The following is a 20,509-nucleotide window of genomic DNA, read 5'->3' on the forward strand; positions in this document are numbered from 1 at the left end:
ACCCGCATTTGGCCGGACTTCCTAACATTCAACTAATGCTCCCTGCCTCTGTAACCGTTTCACTTACGTGCACAATTCGCAACTTTTACGTCGGTCCTTACCAGGAATTTGTTGTAGTGATCAGCATCACAACACTGTTAAGATGTATGACCAACACTTAGCCTCGTTTTGATAAACTGCGATATTTTCAACGGTTCTTTTGATTATTGCCGAAACGCTAGAGTTTTGTGGCTGTTAATATTTCAGACGCATTTCAGGGTAGAAAACCAAGAAGGAAAAGGGTTCCCATATACCGACTGTGAAGTAAAAAGTGAACGCGGATGTCGGTCGAACAGGAACCAACCTAATTGCTATGAATAGAGTCGCGTTCCTATCCTATTCTGCCCGTTTACGTGACCTAAAAATAGTACATGCTTCCACTAGGAGGGCGTTCTAGGCTCTCTCGTCCGCGGCCGTATAAGTGGCTTTTGATATTGTGGTAGTTTTTTTTCTGTGTATTTTTCCAGGGTAAAGTTGTGTGCTAACCTACTCATACAACGAGCCAAGATTTTGATTTACGATATTGGAACAATTGCACTCTTTCATTCATTGTTCCAGCTCTGATTCTCTATTCTAAATAACACGCTAGCAATTTGGGAACAGACAAGGCTTGAGCTGTTACAAAACCAGGGAACTCTTTGTCTGGACCATAAATGGAGAGTCGTCTACAAATATAGTCGCCGATGATGGAAACGTTGGCCACTTGAACGTACTTCTTTGATGATGAAGAATAAAGTTCAATAGACGAACGATACTGCTCCCATGGTTCCAAGTTACGGGCGGCTGTGGCTATAATACGTACATTTACATTCAACTGTTCGAGCTGTTTTGAAATTTGGTGTTGAATGAATACAAGTTCTTGAAATAAGGCGTCCGGACAGTTTTCCATTACTGTGAGCAACCGTATAGACGAAGATTGCATCGTGTTTGCCAAGTCGTTTGCGCCAAGAATTCCAGTAACAGGCTGGTAACAACGCCCAACTGATACGAGTCGCAAGGGAAACGGTTCTTCAATCACAGTTTTCGTCAGAAACGCCACCATAGCTGGCAATGACGAACCTCCTACTAGATGTAAGCCGTTCCCTTTCTCAAGACTGCCGTGATCTTGAATCGTGGCGAGACTTAACACTTCTTTCTGATCATTAAAGGCCAGGCCGCAACCATCGATTATTAACGATCTAACGAAATCAGGTGCAGAAATCAGATTGTATCCGTTGTCAATCCAATCCTTGCTGAAAGTTTGCATCCAACGTAGTTCCAAATTAGCCGGCGTGCCTTTTAAATAAAATGCCGTGCGACTATGACTGGCAAACTTGATGTTCTCTTCAGTACAGTCACCCAGACAATTTAGATCAGATTTTTCAGGCATAAACGAGTACACTTCTGTATTGTCTTCTATGGGTGTTTTACAATGCAAGTAGTTAGGAAGGCTTAAAGCTCGCGTTACGGCTATTTCTTCGATTTCCCACCACAACTTCGTCAGTTCTTTTAGCTGGGTCCTCAGTTCTATACCTTTTCTTTTAATGTCTTCTACATTTCGAGTGTCACTGCTACCTGTAGCGTTTGTCACGACTTGCTTCATCATTTGGGTTACTTCAACCCTTCTGCTTTCAAGGTCTTCTCGCTGAAGACGGAGAGCGGTCATCTGTCTCCATTGTCCAAGGAAAGAATCCAGATGAAAGGAAGAATTTCTTGCTGAAAGATTATTTTGCAACTGTGCAATGTCTTCAGTAATCAATGCTTCAATGTGACTCAAGTCAGGAGTCAATATTGATACAGCTGCTTTTGATATATGACCTGGTATGTGCAAGGCAGAAACAACTCCTCGGACTATACACAGTAAATGTTTTTTAATGGGGATTTTGATGTGTGAAGTACTAAGAATTCTGAGAGCCATGATCATGTTTTATTCTCCTAGTGCAGTAGTGCACTTTTTTTTGGCATCAGGTTCTTGATCAACTTCAATCTTATCACTCATCACTTTAGGAAGAATAGTTTCAATCTTTCTCTTCTCAGGTGCCTTGTAATTCCCACCAAGACCTGCAGCTCTTTCCGATTCTTCAATTGTGTATGGCTCTAACTCTAGTGCTTTAAGCCTACGTTTGTGAACTTTGGTTCTATAGTGTTGAGTTAGGGAAAACTCATCTATAAAATACCTCCTGCAGAGCAATACAGATGAGATCAAAGATATTAACAGTTGACAGTAACAGACTTACGCGCAATGTATGCAGTAGAATTGGGCATTGCCAGCTTTTTCAACATCGATTTTTTGGGCTAGAAGGCTTTCTGCATTGTTTTTCAAATCGTTGTCAATCTATAACAAAAAATAATGAGCAATAATATAACACAAGATGCAATTCAGCTATACTTCATCCAGATCTTTAGTGCGCCTTTTTCCTTTATATTTTTTCCGAATGTGCGTTTCACCACGATGGTACTTACGTCGCCTAAAATTTCAGAAATTTTCTTTGAATTTTTAATGACAACCCATTCTTATAGAACAGGGTTTAATCCGTAAATGTATTTTTACTTGTAAGTCATTGTAGTAAACCTCTGTAAGTTTTGTTCTTTCGCCACACACGTGTATGACAAAATGGCCCCAGTTGATTTTAGTTAACGACAAATATGCGTTAGAAGAAAGTTGTATTTTAAGATGCTAGGTGGCATTTGGGATATACACGTCGTTATTAGCTATTTCCCTCTACTAGATGTCGCTAATTTTAATGTCAGGGCTCTTTTTGGTTTCTAAGCATTTGCGTGCTTTCATTATTAATTCCTGAAATATACTATAATTTAAAAATTTCGACATTAAAATAGCACGGCGAAAGATAACCAAGTTAAGATGTTATGCAATTACATTTTTTTGCCGAAGCTTCAAAAAATGATGCATTTTTTGCCGACAGGTGGCGCTGAAATTGACGATCGTTTTTTTAGACAAATTTAATGCTTACAAAGGAAAGGACGAAGAAATCGGCACGGGACTTTGGTGTGACGCGCGGAACGGTGCGCCCACAGCAACTGGAACACTCTTGCTGGACTAGACCGCTCGTGACATAAAGTTGTGTTTCCGTTCGATCGGGATCGTCTCACCTTCTGAGTGTTAGAAAAGGAGTAACAAAATATTTGCATCTAAAGTGTAGACTGGGAACTTATTCGCCGCCATTTTGCCCTGGCTCCAGTGAACACAGTATTCTGCTGCAACAGACAGTAGCCAAGCCCAAATACTCAGTGACTGTTGTCTCAATCCAAGTGAAGCTGAAAAAGTTACAGTGTTATATTGTATCCTCTTGTGATTGGTAAATTTCCACCTAATATTAGTGGCTTGTGTCTGCTACCAATGGATGGCCAAATGCAATGAATTAGAGTTGTCCTAGTGTTCGAACACAAACCGATGCTGAGAAAATCGCGCCCTTGGCATCTCCCAACCTCCCCACTCACGGCTCTTTTCCCTCTCACACACGTGCCGATGACAACTTAGTGATCCTCGCGCCTTTTTTCATCCTTCGCTGTCGGTTTTGTTTTGTTTTGTTTTGGCGCCTATCAATTTGTTGGTCAATGTTTATTCGGCCTTTTTAAGAATGCTTTGAGAAGTTGATCGACATTGACCGTAAGAGTTTAAGTGTTGTGGTCCCATAACAATAATGGCTGAACATCTCGGCAAAGACGTCAAAACATATGCCGAAGAATATACTTCGTTCTGCCGGGAATTAAAATCTTTTCACGACATCCGAGGGTAAATAATATATTATAAAATGCCATTTACAGATCCATTAGGAAAAGGCAGACCAATTACTGCATTATTTTTACTATTAAATAGGCAGGCAGCCGAATAATTGAAAATATTTTAAGCCTAACCAATTTTGTTTTCCCTATTTATAATTGAAGGACAAGTTTCAACCGACTTCCACGGTTACACGGCCACGAAGTCGATTTATATCTTCTCTATTCCCTCGTTACATCGCACGGTGGATGGGAAAAGGTATCGCTTCTTTACAGATAGTTTTGTTTCAATGGCCAAAATGTAAGGACTTTGATAACCAAAGGTCATCTTGGTTGATATACTCAAAAAAATTTCAATTTCCTTTTCAAACAATTAACAAATAACTACGCAACAACCAATTAATAGTTTTTTTGTTGGTTTAATTCCTGTATTTTTTTTTGTTGTTGTTGTAAAGGTCAACATCCACGGTGAGTGGGAATCCCTTCTTCCCTATTTCGGCATTCACCGTTTGTGCGCCAACGGACCAATTGCACTGAAGCAAATTTATATCAGGTAAAGCTTGACGCTGCATCTCAACGTTAACTCACACCACAGGAATAACCATTTCCCCCCACAGATATTTGGATGTTTACGAAAGGATACACTTCTTGGGAGAGGAGGTTGACCGACGAGAATCTGAACACCACGAAGAGGATGACGCTCGTAATCGACGCAAAGCTTTGCGACTTCTTCATGCTACCCCGACTGCTTATAACGCTTCACAGCATGTCATTTCAGGTTGATAAAATTTTTTAAAAAAGCACTTGAGTGAATGACGGTTTTCATCATTTTATGTTACAGATCATGTACGGAATACGGCTGGGTTATCAACGGACGTTCTGCAGGTTACTCCGACTGAGCGAGTGTTTCTCTCTCTACTTTGCCCTCTGCCGAATGAGCAAGACTTCGCCATCAACGTCTGCAGTCTTCTCGCAATGGAAAACCGAAGACCATTTCCACTCCACCAGTGCCCCCGTATCGTCGATGCGTTACTAGCTCATGCGGGAATATTTTCGCAAGGTATACGCTTCTCGCAAGTTGCTTCAATAGTCTTGTCTAATTCCGATTATTTTTCTTTTTCTGTTTCACTTTATGAAACAAAAACTGCAGTTGACATTCGAGATTTATTTACGGAAAGCTACCGGAAATATCGGAAACAGAACCTCGGTCGTTTTTGGCGCGACGTTGTCCCTGATGCAGACATTGTCCAACTGTCAGAAGAAGACTTAGTGTTCCCCCAAGAAGATGTAACCGCGATCGTAGGCTCATATTGGAGTGACCGTTCTGTTCGTAAAACTCCGGATGCCATTAAACAGACAGAGGTTCCATCAAGAACTCGAACACTAGATCATCTTCCAGAAGAAGCTGATGATGCATCAAACAAAGTGCATCTGGTTGTACGCCCTTTAGGTAGTGAGAAACCAATAAGATCAGTGACGTTAAATTCCAAAGATGGGGAACTCGAATCGCCGTTGATTGAACATGATTCAACCTTGATTGAAGAAGAAACAACCTTAATTGAAGAAGAGTCTCAGTGTAGTGTCATTTTGTACGAGAATGGAGCAGGCCCGTTGTCAGCTTCAGGATCTGATGTGGTTTCGGCTACTAGTCCACCGGGCGTAGAAAGAGCGCCCAGTTGTGAGCCAAACTTCAGAAATTGCCTGGCAAAGTCGGCTAATATATTTAGAAAACCGACATCGGATGCCTCAGTTACCGAAGATTTACAAACTAAAGAAAATCCCGTTATCCCCCAAACATCTGAAAACCTTTCAGTTGACAGGATTATTCAACCCAATTGTGAACTTTTTTCTAATGAAGATACTGCCATAGCGCAAGGATCTTCTGAAGATACCGCTTCACGCACAAAAACAATTTTAGTTAGTGAAGGTGCCGTTCCAAATCCACCAGTCGTCGTACCCAACAACAACATAGAGATGGAAACACCCTCACAGGCGGAAGCCAATATTGAAAGGAAGGTAGTTGCTCCCAAGAACAAATTACCCATTGCTGTTCAAAAACCAGACAATCCACGAGCTATTCGCTATTGGCTGGACCAACGAAAAGCTGCACGATGCCCGATTGAAAACCTAACAGTTGAACAGGATGAAGCTGAGGCCCAGTTCGAATCCGAGGAATCGGATTTGTTTCATGTTGGTCGTGAACAAGGCGTGCATGATGCCCTTGGCCAAAGAGTTTTACAGGTCGGTGTTTTGATTGTTGCTCTTATAGAAAAAATCGTAAATGTGTATCTATTATTTTTATTTGTCATATGAAGGTTCTTAATGTTATCCGCAATTTGAGTTTTGACGATGTCAACTCGGCAGTGTTGGCTCAGAGCGAAGCTTGCATGCGGCTTCTTCTTCTGGCTGCTCATGCAAGGTGGTCTTGTCTACCGCAGTTGGCCTTCGACGCCCTATCGAATGTTGCATTAGAGGTAAATGTGCCTGTGTGCCTTGGTTGAATGTGCGTTTGGATGACTGACAACTATTTCTCACTTAGGTCAATCTAAAGGATCCCGCCGATTGTTCATTGTCGGCCATTCTTTTGGGAACGGTCACACGTGGATTGGAGTCCAGCGATCGTTTTATTGTACTCCGTTGTATGGAAACTTTAGGTCGTTTGGCCCAACGCGGCGAGAATGAATTACTTTTGATGGCGTCTCTCGATTCTCATGTAAGTTGAATTTGATACGTCCCTTGACATTTCATCGTTATATTAGGCGTTGCAGCTAAGGAGTTATTTTCCACCTCGGATTTAGGTTTATGAAAAATTGTGCTCCTATTTAACTATTCCCGATGTGGCATTATTAATTTACACGTTGGAGTGTGTTTATGCGTTGTCTTCCCTCGGCCAGTCCACTTGCAATGCCTTCCTGCACTGCCAAGGAGCGTTGGATGTTTTGATTTCCCTCTTAACTGTTGAGGTACTTTACTTTTTCGTTTTCATACCTCTTCTGTTATTTATAATTTTACCGCATTATTTTAACAGGCCCAGAGCTACGGCTCTAAAGCCCGTATCCTAATGAACGTAGTCGAAACAGTAGCTGAGGGAGAGACGGTGGCCGCACATGCGCAATTGAATCCAATTCAGTGCGTGGTTCGGCCGACCCATTCTAACAGTCCCGCACCGAGTGCTCCATCGACTCCGCCACCAATGCTGCTGCAGCCTGTTGCTGCCCCTATGCCCGCATCACCCAATTCGCTGACAAAAATTCAACCAAGTGAGAGACCGTTGAAACCTAATAGACAATTGGGTAAAATCTGACGATCCCCTTCTGTATTTAGAAACGAATGCCAATTCTAGACCCAGTACGCCAACTCAGTCAAAGCCTGGAGTTGTTAATATCACACAAACGGAGAAAGAACAAATTGCTATGCAATGGTTAAGAGCTACATTCGAGTCAGTCGTTGGAGCACCAAGTATAGAACAAAACGTGCTGTACAGACAGTATACAGCCGGGTGTTCCAGAAACGGTCCGAAACAAGTTTTAGGGATCGTGCAGTTCTTCTCCTGTGTTCGGTATACCCTCGCCACTAATAAATTTTGCTACATGAGTTCAACACTTGATGGGCCACATCTTTCTTGGGATTAGTGCAACATTTGGCCAGAACGTTGGACCGTTCAGAAAGCAAGTCGGCAGTGCCGTGGAATTCTATTTTGAAGGAATTTCGTCAAAAGGCTCTACAACTTCTGTGGCGATTCCGACAACCAATACAGTGGTGCGTTCTCCTACCCCGACTCCGATGGAAGTACCAGGTTCTCCTATACTAAAAGCACAACTGTGCGCTCCACCGAAAGCCACTAATCGGAAAGAAGCGCCGAAACAGGCAAGTTTACTGCTCACCTTAGAGCTATAGTTATTTCACCCCATTTTCATTTTTAAAAATCTACCCTTTTTTTTTGTTATTTTGTTTTTCTATGTTGTATTATTCCATTTACTTTATTTTGTGGTTTTTGTTATTTTTGTTTCTAGTCGTTGGCACATCCTCATTTATCTCAAGCGTTAGGTCAAGGTGGTCCGTCGCAATCTGAAATGGGTCAGATTGCGTCGACTGGTAGCTCAGTACCGCCGACGTCTTCTTTGATCAAATCCCTATTGGCTAATAAGGTACCAACGGACAGCAACAGCCAGTCCGCTAATCACGTGGCCTCTCTGGGTCTTTCGCCCACTGCAACGGCCTTGCCCGGCATGACTAGAGTACCTAGCATGAATTCGCATGGTAGTCTTTCTGTTTCTTCTGCCCAGATCATAAGCCTTCCCCATTCAGGCATTACCGCTCCACAGGTTGGTACTAATTTGTGTGTGTGTGTACACCCGATAACCTTGACATGCATGCAATAGCTAGTTGTATCTTTTTAGCACGTGTCTTGTTTTCATTGATTTTTCCATCACAGTTAATTGATAGAACCTAAAATATCGCAAGACTAATATATTTCGTACGAAACAGGTTGCTCAGAGACAGCAGCAACAAAAACTTTTACAACAACAACAGACGGTGGTAATGAACGGTCCATCGAAAGACAGTCACACGAAAGTCAAAGGTGCTCAGGTTAACGTCAGCACCCCAAAAATGAACGGGGTGTGTCCCGAGGTATTAACATACTATTAAATTGGCTAAGATAAAAATTTGCCTACAACCATTCATTTTCTAAGATGGAGCCACATTCGGGAGGAAGCCAGCCGTCCGACGGAAAAGTGATGGGGAAAGGAATGTTAGCGGATCTATTAGAACGTGAAGTGAAGAAAGAACCTGTTAACGGTGCGACCACTGTGACCGGCAAAGAACTTCGTATCAGTGATAATGGACTAGAGCTCGTTCAGAATGACTCTCGTGGTCGTGTTGCTGTCGACATGGGAGTCGTCGGTATGAATGACTTGGGGGTTGATTTGGGAGATGGTGCGGCCGCTCCTAAAGCAGCCCATCTTATCGCACAAGTGGACGATTCTGGACACGTTCAAATTCATCTAGAGGAAGAAGCGGGTAGTGCCGTTTGCAACGGTCAATCGTTGTTGGACCAGTTGGAAGCGTGTGAAGTTTCCTCGTCCACTGACGAGATAGTGGCAAGCCAAACGACGAAATCCGCTACGAAGCGACCAGTTGACCCTGTGGAATCAAACGACAGTCCTGCCCCAAAAAAGTTAGCGACAAATCAGGTGAACGTAAAGCTCAACGAAAATACAGATGCCACTGTAAGTGATCAGCATCCGCTCGACAAGAATAAAGACAAAGTTTCAATTAACGGAGGCATAAACGGCATTGTGGAAACTGCCGGCACAGTTCCTGTCACTGCTGCGTTAGCTCCTCAGATCCACCAAATCCCACCGGCCACTGTTTTAGGGCCGAACACACCCAGGACTTTCTTGATCCTTCAGCAGCAAAGCCCACAACAAGCCAGGCTTGGCTTTCCACAACAAGGTCAGCGGCTGTTGTTAGCCATCCAGCGACCTGGCGGCTTGATTCAACACGTTGCCATGCCAGCTAATGTGGTAGCTATAACGTCAAATCAGTTGCAGACCAACGGAGCTGTCGTTACTCTGTCGAATTCGGTTGGAACCAACGCAATGTCTACTGTGTATAGAGATTCGACATCTAGTACCGGTCAGACGCTACCCTCCTCTGCCGTAAGTCTCATTGCCAATGGTAACTGTGTACCGGTATCCACGGCTATTCTCTCTGCGTCGTCGCAGCCAATCAGTGTGTCCAACACTGTTTCCAGTGTCGTCACAACTGCTTCGATGGAAGGCGTAGTTACTTTCTCTGGTGGAGCTGTTGCTTTCCCAGCCCGACCTACGGAGAACACGGCACGCAGTTCCAGCTTAGCAGAAAGTCATGTTACCATTACGCCGGTTCTTGCCTCATCTATCGTCAGTTCTGTTACTTCGGCCACGACAGTGACCACATCACCTGCAGCGTCGCCGGCGACTATTGCACATGCCAACGTTACCACAACTCCCGGAATAAAAAAAAGAAATAACAGCATTGAAGCGACAAAACCTCGTGGTAGACCCATGAAAAGCAAGTCAACCGATTGCCAACCCGTTTCATCTCCCAGTCCTCAGCCTGTTGATTCATCCTTACAATACCTTTGCGAGTGGAAAGATTGCATGAGGTGAGTATAAAATCATGGCGTTTCAAATTTTGCGTTCTCCGACTTATAGTCGTTATGTTTCAAGGTCTTTCAAAACTCCGCACGAAGTTTATGTTCACGCTTGTCAAGTTCATTGCCCGGTTCAAGTAGAGGAGTTGGGATGCCTGTGGGAACGTTGCGACGGCCTCAAAAGGCGAAGATTCTCAATGATGACGCATCTCATGGATCGCCATTGCAACGAAGAGGTAATTGTAGCGACCTAACTTCTACTTTTTACGATTGCAAGACAAAACTAACGATTGTGTTCATGTGTTATTCTTTATAGATGCAGAGACTGTTAGCTGCAAGGAGACACCAAATGAACACCCAAGGGAAGACGGACATTCCCGCGCCACAAGCTCCAACTCCTCATCCTGGATACGCACCTCATGCAGCACTGCACGCAATTAAACGGCACGCAGTTGAACTAATGAATCAGAAAGAACAGGTAAATACTATCTAAGTCTTTGAGTTGAAAAGGAAAGGAAACTTACACTTATGTATGTTTCAATATTTCAGGAGGAAAAAGAAGGCCCGGTTACCAAAAGTATTCGATTAACTTCAGCCCTAATTCTCCGTAATATCGCCACCCACTCCGCAATAGGAAGAAGGTATTTCATATTGCATAAACTTGATTCTAATTGTTTTTCTAATACGTTGTCCGTTTCTTTCGACAGGAGTCTTCAACGTTACGAGAATCATTTAGCTAGCGTCGCCTTGAGCAACGTGGAGTCATCCCGAACTGTAGCGCAAATCCTGTATGAACTAACCCACCAATGCAGCTAGGGGATTTCCAGCTTGAAACTCGTATCTCGTTGTCTTAAATCAATGCGATTTTACAAATTTTTTTAAAAATTTATTTTTGGATTGAACAATGAAAAAAAAATTACTGATACAAGGGTCTGACATATCATTCCCAGCTGACGTCACCGACAGTCTAATCTCGTCTTCTTTTTCTTTTTTTTTTATTTGCTCTTGTCTTCGTTGTGTTAGCTTTAAAGTGGTTTGCACTTATCTTTTCCCCTTCAGCGCGGAATTTTCTTTTATGTCTTGTGAATGAGTGGTCTGAGAATCGAGTTGATGAATTTTCCGTATTTCGTGTAATCGCTCTTCGTTCGAGTCACGTGTGCGACAGAAGTTGATCCCAGAGTTTACACAAAAATCGATTGCGCTGCCTTTTTGTTCTCTATTTTAAACCTGAAAAAAGAAGAACAAGTGTCTTTTCTATTAAAAAACAAGTTACGGACGATGATATGATAAAAGTCGTTATTTTTTCAATCAAATTTAGGAGTAGCGACAGTAAAGTTAGTCTTATCAGGTATTCAAAATAAATTTTTCCTTCTTTACGTATAATTAACACTTAAATGATTGTAAGTTTAACATTAACAAGGTTTCGAAGTGTATTTGGTAGCAGTTTTTTGAAGCCGCAATATCGTTTTTGCATCTTAAAATAAGCATGACTTTCACATTCTTTAAGACAACACAAAAAAAGGTTGAGAAACTATTTGGTCTATATATCTTGAATATTGGTTTTGTTAGCGCGAAATGGAAATGAGGAACGATATCGAATAGCAGAGAGATAGCATATGCGTGTAATTGATTTATTTATGTAGTTGGTCTCAAACGGAAATTCAAATAGCAAAGAAAACAAAAATTGCGTTAGACGCCATCTGTTGAAAAACGTGGAAAAAGCCGAAGGCAATTGCCTACTTCCTACCGTACATTTATAATAATATGCCAGGAACCTAACAAATAATTATGCCAGTTCTAACTGAAAAGTTAAAAAAAAAGATAAGGTAAAAAGTTAATAAAAAAAACTATTTGGATTTGAATGTGATGAACCAGTTCCTACATACGTGGCTTGCGTTGCGTTTTCTTCTGCGACAACAGACGAAGCAAAAAACGTACTTTAAGGGGGGACGGGCGTAAGGGTTTGGGGGGAAGGGAACCTGCCGTTCCATTCGCTCTGGCTTCGGTCGACCAATAGTACTACTAGTCTCTCAGTTGAGCAGAGCCAACCGAAGCACCGATCATTGTAAGCGTGGACAGTTTAATTTCTGTTTGTTTTTTTCCCCGTTTTGTTTCGATTTTTTCCAGTCCATGCCGTCTGATTTTCTTTTGTGGATTAGTCTGCATTTTAGTTGTTTCTTGAAACATGTTCGCTTTCATGTTTCTGTACCGAAATCTAGAGAAAAAAATGGCGTTGGTTGCTTAAACAAAGAGATCGGTTCTCCCATTATTATATTACAACTCCATACTTTTATGTATTTTGGTCTGACATGGGTATGGTGATATTCGATATTGTATCACTTTTAAAATATTCTTTCTTTCTTTTTTCCAGATTCCACATAAAAAATATATTTAAGCTATCCCGGTCATAAGCAGTAACAAAATGCAAGCAGTCCAAGCTGGCCAGGCACAGGTACAAATCAAATGTTGCCCTAGTGACATAGCAAGTACTATAAGGAAATATTGTACTCAATACTTGTTTTAGGTGATGACTGTGTCTCAAGCACAGCAGTTACTGACAGCAGGAGGCCAACAAATCATGGTACCATTCCATTTCCGATAATCTCACTATAACTTTGGTTGAAAAGCTTTTGTGAATTACTTGAATTGGATGAATATTTAGGTTCAGATGCCTGGAGGGGCACAAACAATTCAGTTGTCAGGACAAAATATACAAAACCTTCAGGGATTACAAGTCTTACCACTGTCAGCCCTTCAGGTAGGTCTGTCTTTGATTGTTATGGGCCATAGCTAATGTTAGCATTGATTGCAGAGTGCAGGAGGACAGCAAATTGTTATACAGCAACCTCAACAAGCTCAAATACTGCAAACAAGTGATGGCCAAACTCTAATTTACCAACCAGTGCAGTTAGAACAGCAGGGTAATTTGAATCAGCAGACTCAACCTACATGTAAGTTGTTTTTGTCATCATTGATCGAGTGAATTACTTATGTCTCCTTTTCCCATTCCTCACCATGAAACCAAAAGTTTTCAATATAGGAGGTAACCTTGTCCAGTTTAGCGGAGCAACCACACTATCGTCTAACTCCGCAGCAGCCGTAACTCAGGCTAATTCAGCTGTCAACACTGCAGTTACATCAGCTGCAGCAGCTTCAGGCTCAGGGAACTCAGCTCAAATCCAACCAATAAATGTTCCACAAACGGTTGGAGTTAGTGGTTCCAATATTGTCATGGTAAAGCATATTTATATAGATATATGAGCAAACATTATTTAAGTAGATGAATCTCTATACATACATGATGATGAAACTAATTTTGTTGTGTACTAAGCTGCATCATGTAACAATTTGTTTAATATCAAGATGGTACCTGGGGCTGGTGGAATACCTCAAATTCAACGGATTCCTTTACCAAATGCAGAACTCTTGGAAGAGGAACCTTTGTATGTGAACGCCAAGCAATATCATCGCATATTGAAGAGGCGACAGGCACGAGCAAAGCTGGAAGCCGAAGGAAGAATTCCTAAAGAACGCCGAGTAACTACTATTAATATCCATATATTACTTTCAAGGAAAATATTATAATCGTTTATTATGACCATAGAAATATCTGCACGAGTCACGGCACCGTCATGCAATGAACCGTGTTCGTGGCGAAGGCGGTAGGTTCAATGCAGGATCTGTTCGTAATCGTTCAAGGTGAGCGGACGGTATTTCTTTATTTCTTTATTTATTATTCATACATCAATTTCTCATTTTGCAGACGAGCAAAAGCAATCGACACTTCCAGCCAAAATCATTCGACAGTGATGAATCCATCTATGGAAACCGTTTCTATAGAGGCACTTACAGCCAGTTACTATAAAAAGGTATTGTGAATCTTTAAACAAATTGTGCTATTTGCTAATACGTTGCTTTGGGTTTGCATAGGACAGCGGACCGTTATCCGAGATGATGACGTCTGATCCGTTAGCCTAAAGTGGAGAACGTGTTCTCAAAAATAAAAATACTGACTTACTGTTTTTTCTGTTCTTTATTTTTTCCTTATTAGCATTGGCCAGGTGTCAATTCGTACACCAAGCAAGTACACGGAAATATTTTGTAACTTTTTATTTTATTACTCCACTCGCTCTTCTAACAGCCTTCTCAGAGTTTGCGTTGCTTCCCCCATATCATACTTGTCGTTACACTTTTTTTTTAGCTGCGCGCTTAAGCTCTTGAAAACTTTCGTTTTCCCTTCCCGAAAGGAGACTACCTATTTAAAAAAGAAAAAAGATAGTGAATTACAACTACGGTTACTAAATTTAATTATTGAATTCTGAAACTTTACAGCCTTCGGGTTTACGGCCAATATTTGTTGACAGATAGCTTCGAGTTTTTTGGAGTCATTAATCATTGCCCATCCTTCTTCCTCTACCACCTTCGTACAAAGAAAAGAAAGAATTAGGATGGCTTTAAATGTCAACACCAATGGGAAATGAAAACCAACCTGCTTCGGCTTACGCTTATCACCACGATAGAGAATAGAAAGTAAATTTTGACTAGTCGCATGGGTTATAGTTTTGTTTTTCACAAGCTCAACAACCTCGGCAAATTGTTGAGGGTGAACAGGGCTAAAATTAAAAATAGATACATGTACGTAAAGTAAATACATCTTTTGGCGTTCGTCACCATTGATGTATCGTTTTCTCATCTTTGTGCAGAAGACCAAGCATGTCCGTGAGTAGTAAACTGCATACTTTTTTAACTGGGAGATTTGGCAGAGCTCTCATAACATCTTCAAAATATCCGATGTTACCGCCATTCTGAAAAGAAAAAAAAAAAACAAAAATAAAGATTATTTGCAACGCCTCTCTCCTTCTCTGTGATAGTAGGGCTCATTATTAGAAAACGTTAGCGGTAAATAAAACAAGTTACCACAAGTTGTATTGTTGTTTCCAAGGATAATTGGTACTTGTTCATCAGCACTGTACGTTGTTGCTCTGGCAAAACTGGAATACGTGCTCTGAAATCTGATGGATGCAACTTCAGTTCTAGCAGATTTAAGGGCAGAAGGTTAGGTTCAGGCATGTAGCGATAGTCTTGTTTTTCTTCTTTATCCCTACAGATCGGCATTCAATAAAATGGAAATGACTGATTTGCGATACTAAAACCTCATTGATAACGTGGTTCTAAGCTGAGGATCGTATCCGCGAGTCTCATTTGTAATTTTGCCTCCATTCTCCAGCACGCCAATTTGGCGCGAAATCTCGTAATCAATTGAGCGGCTCAGTGCTCGTAAACTGTTTAAGTTTTTAATTTCTGTTCTGGTTCCAAAATTATCACTGACTTTATGTACGGAAACATTTGCATCAACCCGTAGGGAACCCTCTAAAAATGTCAGATATTATCATACACCCAGCAGATACAAGAGAGGGTTTAAAATTTTCTCTTTACCTTCCATTTTGCAGTCGCAGGTTCCTAAAATTTGTAAAATTCTAACAAGTTCTGAAATGCATGCGACAGCTTCCTCGCCATCCTTGAGATCAGGTTCAAACACAAGCTCCATCAAACCAACGCCTGCGCGGTTCAGATCAATAAGGCTCCTGTAAAACAAAAAAATCCATTAAGTACAGCAAATTTATGTCTTGCTTTAAATTTGCAGCGTTTGGACCGATTTTCCTGCATTATGCTGTGCAATTTAAAATTATGATTTGCAACGTGTTCCTATAGAAGAAATCTTTACATTTCTAACAATTTGTATATATCTGAAATCCTCAAACATGAAATATGCAGCCAAATACCAACCAAATCTGTAGTAATAATTAATCATTAAGAATTGTTTATATATACCTATTTTTCGAACTTACCCAAAGCTGGATTCTTCATGCAGACTTTTGCCACTGTCTTGTTCTAATTGCAACTGTTTAATTTTTGATTGCTTTTTGTAAGGTGCTTTATGAACTGCTGGACTGAATACAGCAAAGTCAAGGTGCCCATCAACAGCAAGTGGTATTCTTTGTTGTGTGATTTGGTATCCAGCCTGCAAACAATGAGAATTAAAGAAATATCCTTAAGAGTACTGAGCTTGAAATTCATACTGGCATATCTGCATAGAAATAATGTTTTCTGTCAAACTCTGATACTAAGTTAATGTTACAATTGAGAGCTAATGCAGTTATTATAGCTGCTTCAACAGATTTTTTATTTAGAACTGGGAGTGTTCCTGGAATAGCACAATCAAACAAAGAAACAAGGGTATTGGCAGGTGAGGCAAATTTCATTGCTGAACCAGAGAAGAGCTTGGAACTAGTATTTATTTGAGCATGAACTTCCAATCCAACAACACTGATCCAATCCTTCCTAGTACATGAAAAACAAAATATAAAGGATGGTAAAGGAATGTTATCTGAAAACTACACCATTTGGTTACTAAAATAATGATTACCATTACCATTTTTCGTGAGGTTTCCCCAGGGTAAAATTAACTGTAAAAATTTCTCTTAAACCACAGGTTGATGGCCAAAAAGAAAGTTTTCCTTTTGGTTTCCAGAAGAGCAGGGTTTGCATTTGAAAAGTTCTCACATTGAAAATCATGATTCGAGAGGGGTCAGTGTAAAATGCGGACGCGGACCGCGGACTGCGGATAGTATAAACTGCGGACTTTTACCTGCGGACTGTCAAAAAAATTTTGAAAAAATATTCGCGGACCTCGGGGTAAAATGCGGACCATATCGTACGTGTGCCGTCTGAAATTGCGGAACAAGTAGGATAAACAGCGGACTGATATTTTGCGGACCTACAATACCCATTGCCTACCCGGACCCCATTACAAATTTACAATACCCTTGATATCGGTATTTAAATTATCCAGAGCTGCCGTAATCGCGATTGAAAATTAATCGCGATTGCGATTTCGATTAAAATTTTAATCGGCGATCAAATTATTTTAAAATAATCGCAATCGGTGATTAAAGTGGAAAAAAATTAATTTTTAATCGCGATTATTTTTCGATTATTTAGCGACATCTATGAACGGTAGATGAGACTATATGAAAGTCTACTCATAGCTTTGTCATTTTTGTAGCAGACGCTTTTTTTAAAATTTTCACTTGTTTCAATTTTTTCAATTTAAACAATGGCAAGTTATTTTGTTACTGCTAGATGGCGGTCAAAAATAATCGGAAAAACAATCGCTAAGAAATTTAATCGCCGATCAGTTTTTTTTCAACAGACGAATGATCGCCGATCATTTTTTTTGCGATTATCGACGGCTACCGATAATCGCTCAAGAAATAATCGGACGGCAAGTCTGAAATTATCAAATACTAAAATAACAAACTTAATTATAATTAAGGCAACATACTGTTTATTGGAAATACGAAATAAAGAGCAGTTTCTATCCCAGGGTAATTTATTAACCGATAAACACATTTGACACAAATATGGTTGGTTCATCGCAAAGTAAAAATATTTTTCTTTAACATACGTCATCTTCTAATTTTAAAAATTTTTACCTCCATCTTTATATTTAAATAGTACTTCATCACTTCTTGATAATTTCACCCTAAAAACATGTTGCACAATCAAAACACGCCCATAAATGTGATGTCTTTATTGTGAAATGCAATACTTTAATAAATTTTTCATCAATTTTAATTTTGCCAGTTACCTTGATAACTAATATGATCTCTTCACAGGTCTATCTGATCTGACGTATCAAGCAGCAGAGTGCTGGTTTGTCCGCCTCAATGCTTATGTGCTATGCTGTATTCCCGTATAATACGCGGACTGCGGACCGTTGTGGTATGGATAAACTGCGGACTACTGTCAAAATTTTTTTGACAGTCCGCAGGTAAAAGTCCGCAGTTTATACTGTCCGCAGTCCGCGGTCCGCGTCTGCATTTTACACTGACCCGATTCGAGAGCAAATCACAGTTAATTATTGCCCGAAATCTAAACAAACGTAAACTTTTAAGATACAATACCCATTCCTATCCTATTTATTTTTACTAACATATACTGTGAGGTATTCAAAATCGTGGAATGTTTTTTAGTCGTTTTCTTTTTTCGGGTTTTTAGTGTTTGATTATATGAAATGCTTGTACAACTTAATGCGCAAGTTGGGCTTGGGAATTTATATTTTGATAAGTCACGACGAATTGTAGAAGTCTTTTGGGAAACTTTGGCTAGATGCACTTAAATTACATTTACAAATCCTTAACTGCATACACAGAGAACACCTTTTTTTTTTTTTGTTGTATAGGTGCTTTTTGCGGCTGGGTCGGGGTTGCCGGGTGACGCAGAAAATCTGGGCTGATGCCCAATATCACCACCAGGGTCTGCTCTTTGTTGTGTATCTCTGAAGCGTCGTTTTCTCTACGTTGTTCATTTGGGGTCCAGTTGTTCGTTAAGTGATGAGGTGGAGTTTCGATTTCGCGAGGAATGAGGCTAGGATGTCTCGAATTTGGATTTGGGTATCTTTTCCCAGTGTTGTGTTGTGCCCTAACAGCGTATTGACATCACAGGTAAGTTTGTTTTGTTTGAAGAATAGTTTAATTGGTATGTATAGGCTTGAGTAGTGCTTGCAGGCTGTGAGTACATGTGTTGTATTCGCCATATCAGGGCATCCATGCCGGCATAGTGGATGGAGGTCCATATCTATTTTGCTCATGAAGGAATTCAGTCTATTGTGTCCAGATCTGAGCCTGTGGAGTGTGGTGCTGATAGATCTGATTGGGTGATGGTGCCAATCGAGGATGCCCAGGTGATTTCTGGAGCCCAGGCAGGTTTTTCCAGATGTTTTCAGCTCGTTCAGTGTTTCAGTTGACATTTTCCTTTTATATTTTACAATTAATTCAGGTGCAGTGAGAGGGTTTTGGATGTTGCATGAAGGGGGAATGTGCTGCTGATCGTTGACCAGCTTGTCAGCCTGTTCATTACCAGAAATGCCAATGTGGCTTGGGATCCAGTTAAGGTGAGTTCGAGTACCTGCATCTTTTAGGTTTTGAATAATGCTCCATATTTCTAAGGTAACTGGGTTTTGAGGGAGTCTAGGGGTTGAATTGATTGCCAGTAAGGCCTGCTGGGAGTCAGTGAAGATATGTAGCCCTGGGGGTCCGGGCTCTGTGTGGTAGATGGCTTCTAGGGCTTTTAGAATTCCATGTAGTTCAGCCGTTTGAATGCTGGATCCGGGGGTGAGGTGCCAGGCGCCTTTGAGTCCGTTATCGGGAAATATGAACGAGCGCGAAGCGGAGACTGGTGTTACCGATCCGTCCGTGAATCCAATTAGGGAAGTCGGGGGTATTTTCCTTAGGTCGTTTGTTATCATCGCTCGGGCTTTGGATTGATTGTCTTTGGAATCCGTTTTCGACATTGAGAAGTAGGATGTCGTGTGAGGTGTAGTGGTCCAGGGTGGAGGGATTTTCCTCTGAGTGCGGTATCCGGGGCGGTCAGAAAAAAGATTGTAATCTAGAGTTTTTATCTCACCGAGCATTGAGAAGATGTTCGGGGTGCTTCTAAGGGGCCATGTTGAGGGGTTTTTGTAATGTTGTTGGCTGATTGATATGTCGAGTTATGGGGTTGGTTGCTCAGTTTGATTAAGTAGCGGGCCATGAGCCATTTAAATCTTCTTTTGATCGGTTCCAGTCCTAGCTCAGTGTAGAGGATATCTACCGGTGTGGATCTGAAAGCTCCCAGTATCATCCGTAGGATTCCTCGACAAACGATGTCGATTTTAGCTAAGTTGGTGAGGTTAGTGACACCGTAGGCTATGATGCCATAATCAATTTTGTTGCGGATTAGTGCTTTGAATAGCGTTGTGAGTGTCTGAGTATTCGGACCGAATGCTTGTTTGGTGAGCATACTGAAGAGATTTCGTTTTTTCAGGCAGCTATTCACCACAGAGTCGATGTGTGCGGACCATGATAGCTTCTGGTCAAAGATGACACCAAGGAATTTGGCCTCTTTGGTCGGTGTAATGCGGCGTCCGTGTATAAATATGAGGGGGGATTGAGGTGTTTTCCGAGCTCGTGAGAGTGTCAGCAAGGCTGATTTTTCGGCTTGGAACTCGAGGCCCCATTTGATGCCCCATCTGTACAGTTTGTCAAGGTTGGGTTGTTGTAAGTACTCTACGTCGATGGGGTTTTTTCCTTGGGCGAGCACTGCGACGTCGTCCGCGTAATGAAGGGTGTATGCGCCTAGTGGGGGCGGGGGAGGTCGCACATTACTACATTGAAGAGTAGCGGGCTTAATACCGCTCCCTGTGGTACACCTCTGTAGATAGGTCGTGTGTCTGATATGTAGCTTCCGATTTTGATACAGACGGATCTGCCGGTGAGGAATGATTTGACCCACTTAAGGGTTCGACCCCTGATTCCTAATTTTGCCAGTTTGTAGAGAATGCTGGTGTGTTGAACACGATCGAACACCTTTGCTATGTCTAAGAAGACGGCGTGTGAGGCGAGGTTTTTGCTGAAACCTTTTTTGCGTAGTTTTCTAGGGCTAGTATGTGGTCCATGGTGCTCCTCCCGGGACGGAAGCCAGCTTGGGTAGGTTGTAGCAGATGGTTCGTCTCTAGGGGCCAGTTAATTCGATTTTTGATAACACGTTCCATTACTTTCCCCAGGCAGG

At 41.4% G+C, this 20,509-nt stretch overlaps 6 protein-coding genes across 9 annotated transcripts; 2 read left to right on the forward strand and 4 right to left on the reverse strand.

Moving 5' to 3' along the window:
• Positions 1-473: 473 nt before the first annotated feature.
• Positions 474-1,942, reverse strand: LOC130688081 (serine--tRNA ligase, mitochondrial-like). The gene has a single exon (XM_057511072.2). It carries the CDS (start codon positions 1,940-1,942, stop codon positions 608-610), a length of 1,335 nt encoding a protein of 444 aa, XP_057367055.1. The 3' UTR covers positions 474-607.
• Positions 1,943-1,945: 3 nt separating this feature from the next.
• On the reverse strand, positions 1,946-2,685 carry LOC130688069 (zinc finger protein 593 homolog). Its single transcript, XM_057511062.2, has 4 exons — positions 2,570-2,685; positions 2,408-2,486; positions 2,256-2,353; positions 1,946-2,198 (listed from the first exon to the last, which is right to left on the reverse strand). The coding sequence occupies exons 1-4, from the start codon at positions 2,578-2,580 to the stop codon at positions 1,946-1,948; spliced, it is 441 nt and encodes a 146-aa protein (XP_057367045.1). The 5' UTR covers positions 2,581-2,685.
• A 313-nt stretch (positions 2,686-2,998) lies between these two features.
• LOC130688094 (AT-rich interactive domain-containing protein 2-like) lies at positions 2,999-10,735 on the forward strand. Of its 2 annotated transcripts, none has more exons than XM_057511087.2 (19): positions 2,999-3,772; positions 3,925-4,018; positions 4,215-4,312; positions 4,377-4,537; positions 4,601-4,819; positions 4,910-6,000; positions 6,075-6,233; positions 6,299-6,472; positions 6,558-6,722; positions 6,788-7,019; positions 7,084-7,318; positions 7,392-7,626; positions 7,773-8,084; positions 8,248-8,391; positions 8,454-9,910; positions 9,975-10,134; positions 10,215-10,376; positions 10,448-10,539; positions 10,606-10,735. In XM_057511087.2, exons 1-19 carry the CDS (start codon positions 3,681-3,683, stop codon positions 10,712-10,714), a joined length of 5,391 nt encoding a protein of 1,796 aa, XP_057367070.1. In that variant the 5' UTR covers positions 2,999-3,680; the 3' UTR covers positions 10,715-10,735. The 2 variants fall into 2 exon arrangements, with proteins under 2 accessions (XP_057367070.1, XP_059352626.1); XM_059496643.1 differs by having other exon boundaries at positions 7,773-7,907.
• A 1,092-nt stretch (positions 10,736-11,827) lies between these two features.
• LOC130688087 (nuclear transcription factor Y subunit alpha-like) lies at positions 11,828-14,003 on the forward strand. Of its 3 annotated transcripts, none has more exons than XM_059496427.1 (10): positions 11,828-11,963; positions 12,270-12,350; positions 12,423-12,479; positions 12,561-12,656; positions 12,711-12,849; positions 12,927-13,132; positions 13,262-13,435; positions 13,503-13,597; positions 13,662-13,767; positions 13,834-14,003. In XM_059496427.1, the coding sequence occupies exons 2-10, from the start codon at positions 12,321-12,323 to the stop codon at positions 13,861-13,863; spliced, it is 933 nt and encodes a 310-aa protein (XP_059352410.1). In that variant the 5' UTR covers positions 11,828-11,963; positions 12,270-12,320; the 3' UTR covers positions 13,864-14,003. The 3 variants fall into 3 exon arrangements, with proteins under 3 accessions (XP_059352410.1, XP_057367063.1, XP_057367064.1); XM_057511080.2 differs by having other exon boundaries at positions 11,829-11,963; positions 13,829-14,003; XM_057511081.2 differs by lacking the exon at positions 11,828-11,963 and adding an exon at positions 12,088-12,155 and having other exon boundaries at positions 13,829-14,003.
• LOC130688079 (glutamyl-tRNA(Gln) amidotransferase subunit B, mitochondrial-like) lies at positions 13,913-16,485 on the reverse strand. The gene is made up of 10 exons (XM_057511069.1): positions 16,332-16,485; positions 15,979-16,240; positions 15,748-15,920; positions 15,335-15,483; positions 15,052-15,268; positions 14,816-14,999; positions 14,570-14,703; positions 14,388-14,511; positions 14,229-14,318; positions 13,913-14,153 (listed from the first exon to the last, which is right to left on the reverse strand). Exons 1-10 carry the CDS (start codon positions 16,472-16,474, stop codon positions 14,016-14,018), a joined length of 1,614 nt encoding a protein of 537 aa, XP_057367052.1. The 5' UTR covers positions 16,475-16,485; the 3' UTR covers positions 13,913-14,015.
• Positions 16,486-18,564: 2,079 nt separating this feature from the next.
• On the reverse strand, positions 18,565-19,741 carry LOC130688071 (uncharacterized). Its single transcript, XM_057511063.1, has 3 exons — positions 19,367-19,741; positions 18,729-19,307; positions 18,565-18,651 (listed from the first exon to the last, which is right to left on the reverse strand). Exons 1-3 carry the CDS (start codon positions 19,739-19,741, stop codon positions 18,565-18,567), a joined length of 1,041 nt encoding a protein of 346 aa, XP_057367046.1.
• Positions 19,742-20,509: the final 768 nt, after the last annotated feature.

This window comes from Daphnia carinata, chromosome 8 (assembly GCF_022539665.2).
Source record: "Daphnia carinata strain CSIRO-1 chromosome 8, CSIRO_AGI_Dcar_HiC_V3, whole genome shotgun sequence".
Taxonomy (NCBI): Eukaryota; Metazoa; Arthropoda; class Branchiopoda; order Diplostraca; family Daphniidae; genus Daphnia; species Daphnia carinata.

Bases quoted from the DNA above. Each gene is read 5' to 3' on its own strand.
- LOC130688081 (XM_057511072.2), bottom strand. From the start codon at position 1,942: ATGATCATGGCTCTCAGAATTCTTAGTACTTCACACATCAAAATCCCC.
- LOC130688069 (XM_057511062.2), bottom strand. The intron at 2,354-2,407 runs GTATAGCTGAAT...TTTTTGTTATAG, and splicing joins GCACTAAAGATCTGGATGAA to ATTGACAACGATTTGAAAAA. The intron at 2,199-2,255 runs GTAAGTCTGTTA...ATTGCTCTGCAG, and splicing joins TTCTACTGCATACATTGCGC to GAGGTATTTTATAGATGAGT.
- LOC130688094 (XM_057511087.2), top strand. From the start codon at position 3,681: ATGGCTGAACATCTCGGCAAAGACGTCAAAACATATGCCGAAGAATAT. The intron at 10,135-10,214 runs GTAATTGTAGCG...TATTCTTTATAG, and splicing joins ATCGCCATTGCAACGAAGAG to ATGCAGAGACTGTTAGCTGC. The intron at 10,377-10,447 runs GTAAATACTATC...TCAATATTTCAG, and splicing joins TAATGAATCAGAAAGAACAG to GAGGAAAAAGAAGGCCCGGT.
- LOC130688087 (XM_057511080.2), top strand. From the start codon at position 12,321: ATGCAAGCAGTCCAAGCTGGCCAGGCACAG. The intron at 12,351-12,422 runs GTACAAATCAAA...TACTTGTTTTAG, and splicing joins TCCAAGCTGGCCAGGCACAG to GTGATGACTGTGTCTCAAGC. The intron at 13,436-13,502 runs GTAACTACTATT...TTATGACCATAG, and splicing joins GAATTCCTAAAGAACGCCGA to AAATATCTGCACGAGTCACG.
- LOC130688079 (XM_057511069.1), bottom strand. From the start codon at position 16,474: ATGATTTTCAATGTGAGAACTTTTCAAATGCAAACCCTGCTCTTCTGG. The intron at 15,484-15,747 runs GTAAGTTCGAAA...TTTGTTTTACAG, and splicing joins CATGAAGAATCCAGCTTTGG to GAGCCTTATTGATCTGAACC. The intron at 14,154-14,228 runs GTAAAGTTTCAG...TTTTTTAAATAG, and splicing joins TGGCCGTAAACCCGAAGGCT to GTAGTCTCCTTTCGGGAAGG.
- LOC130688071 (XM_057511063.1), bottom strand. From the start codon at position 19,741: ATGCTCACCAAACAAGCATTCGGTCCGAATACTCAGACACTCACAACG. The intron at 19,308-19,366 runs GTGAGATAAAAA...TACCGCACTCAG, and splicing joins GAACATCTTCTCAATGCTCG to AGGAAAATCCCTCCACCCTG. The intron at 18,652-18,728 runs GTAAAATATAAA...CCTGGGCTCCAG, and splicing joins TCACTGCACCTGAATTAATT to AAATCACCTGGGCATCCTCG.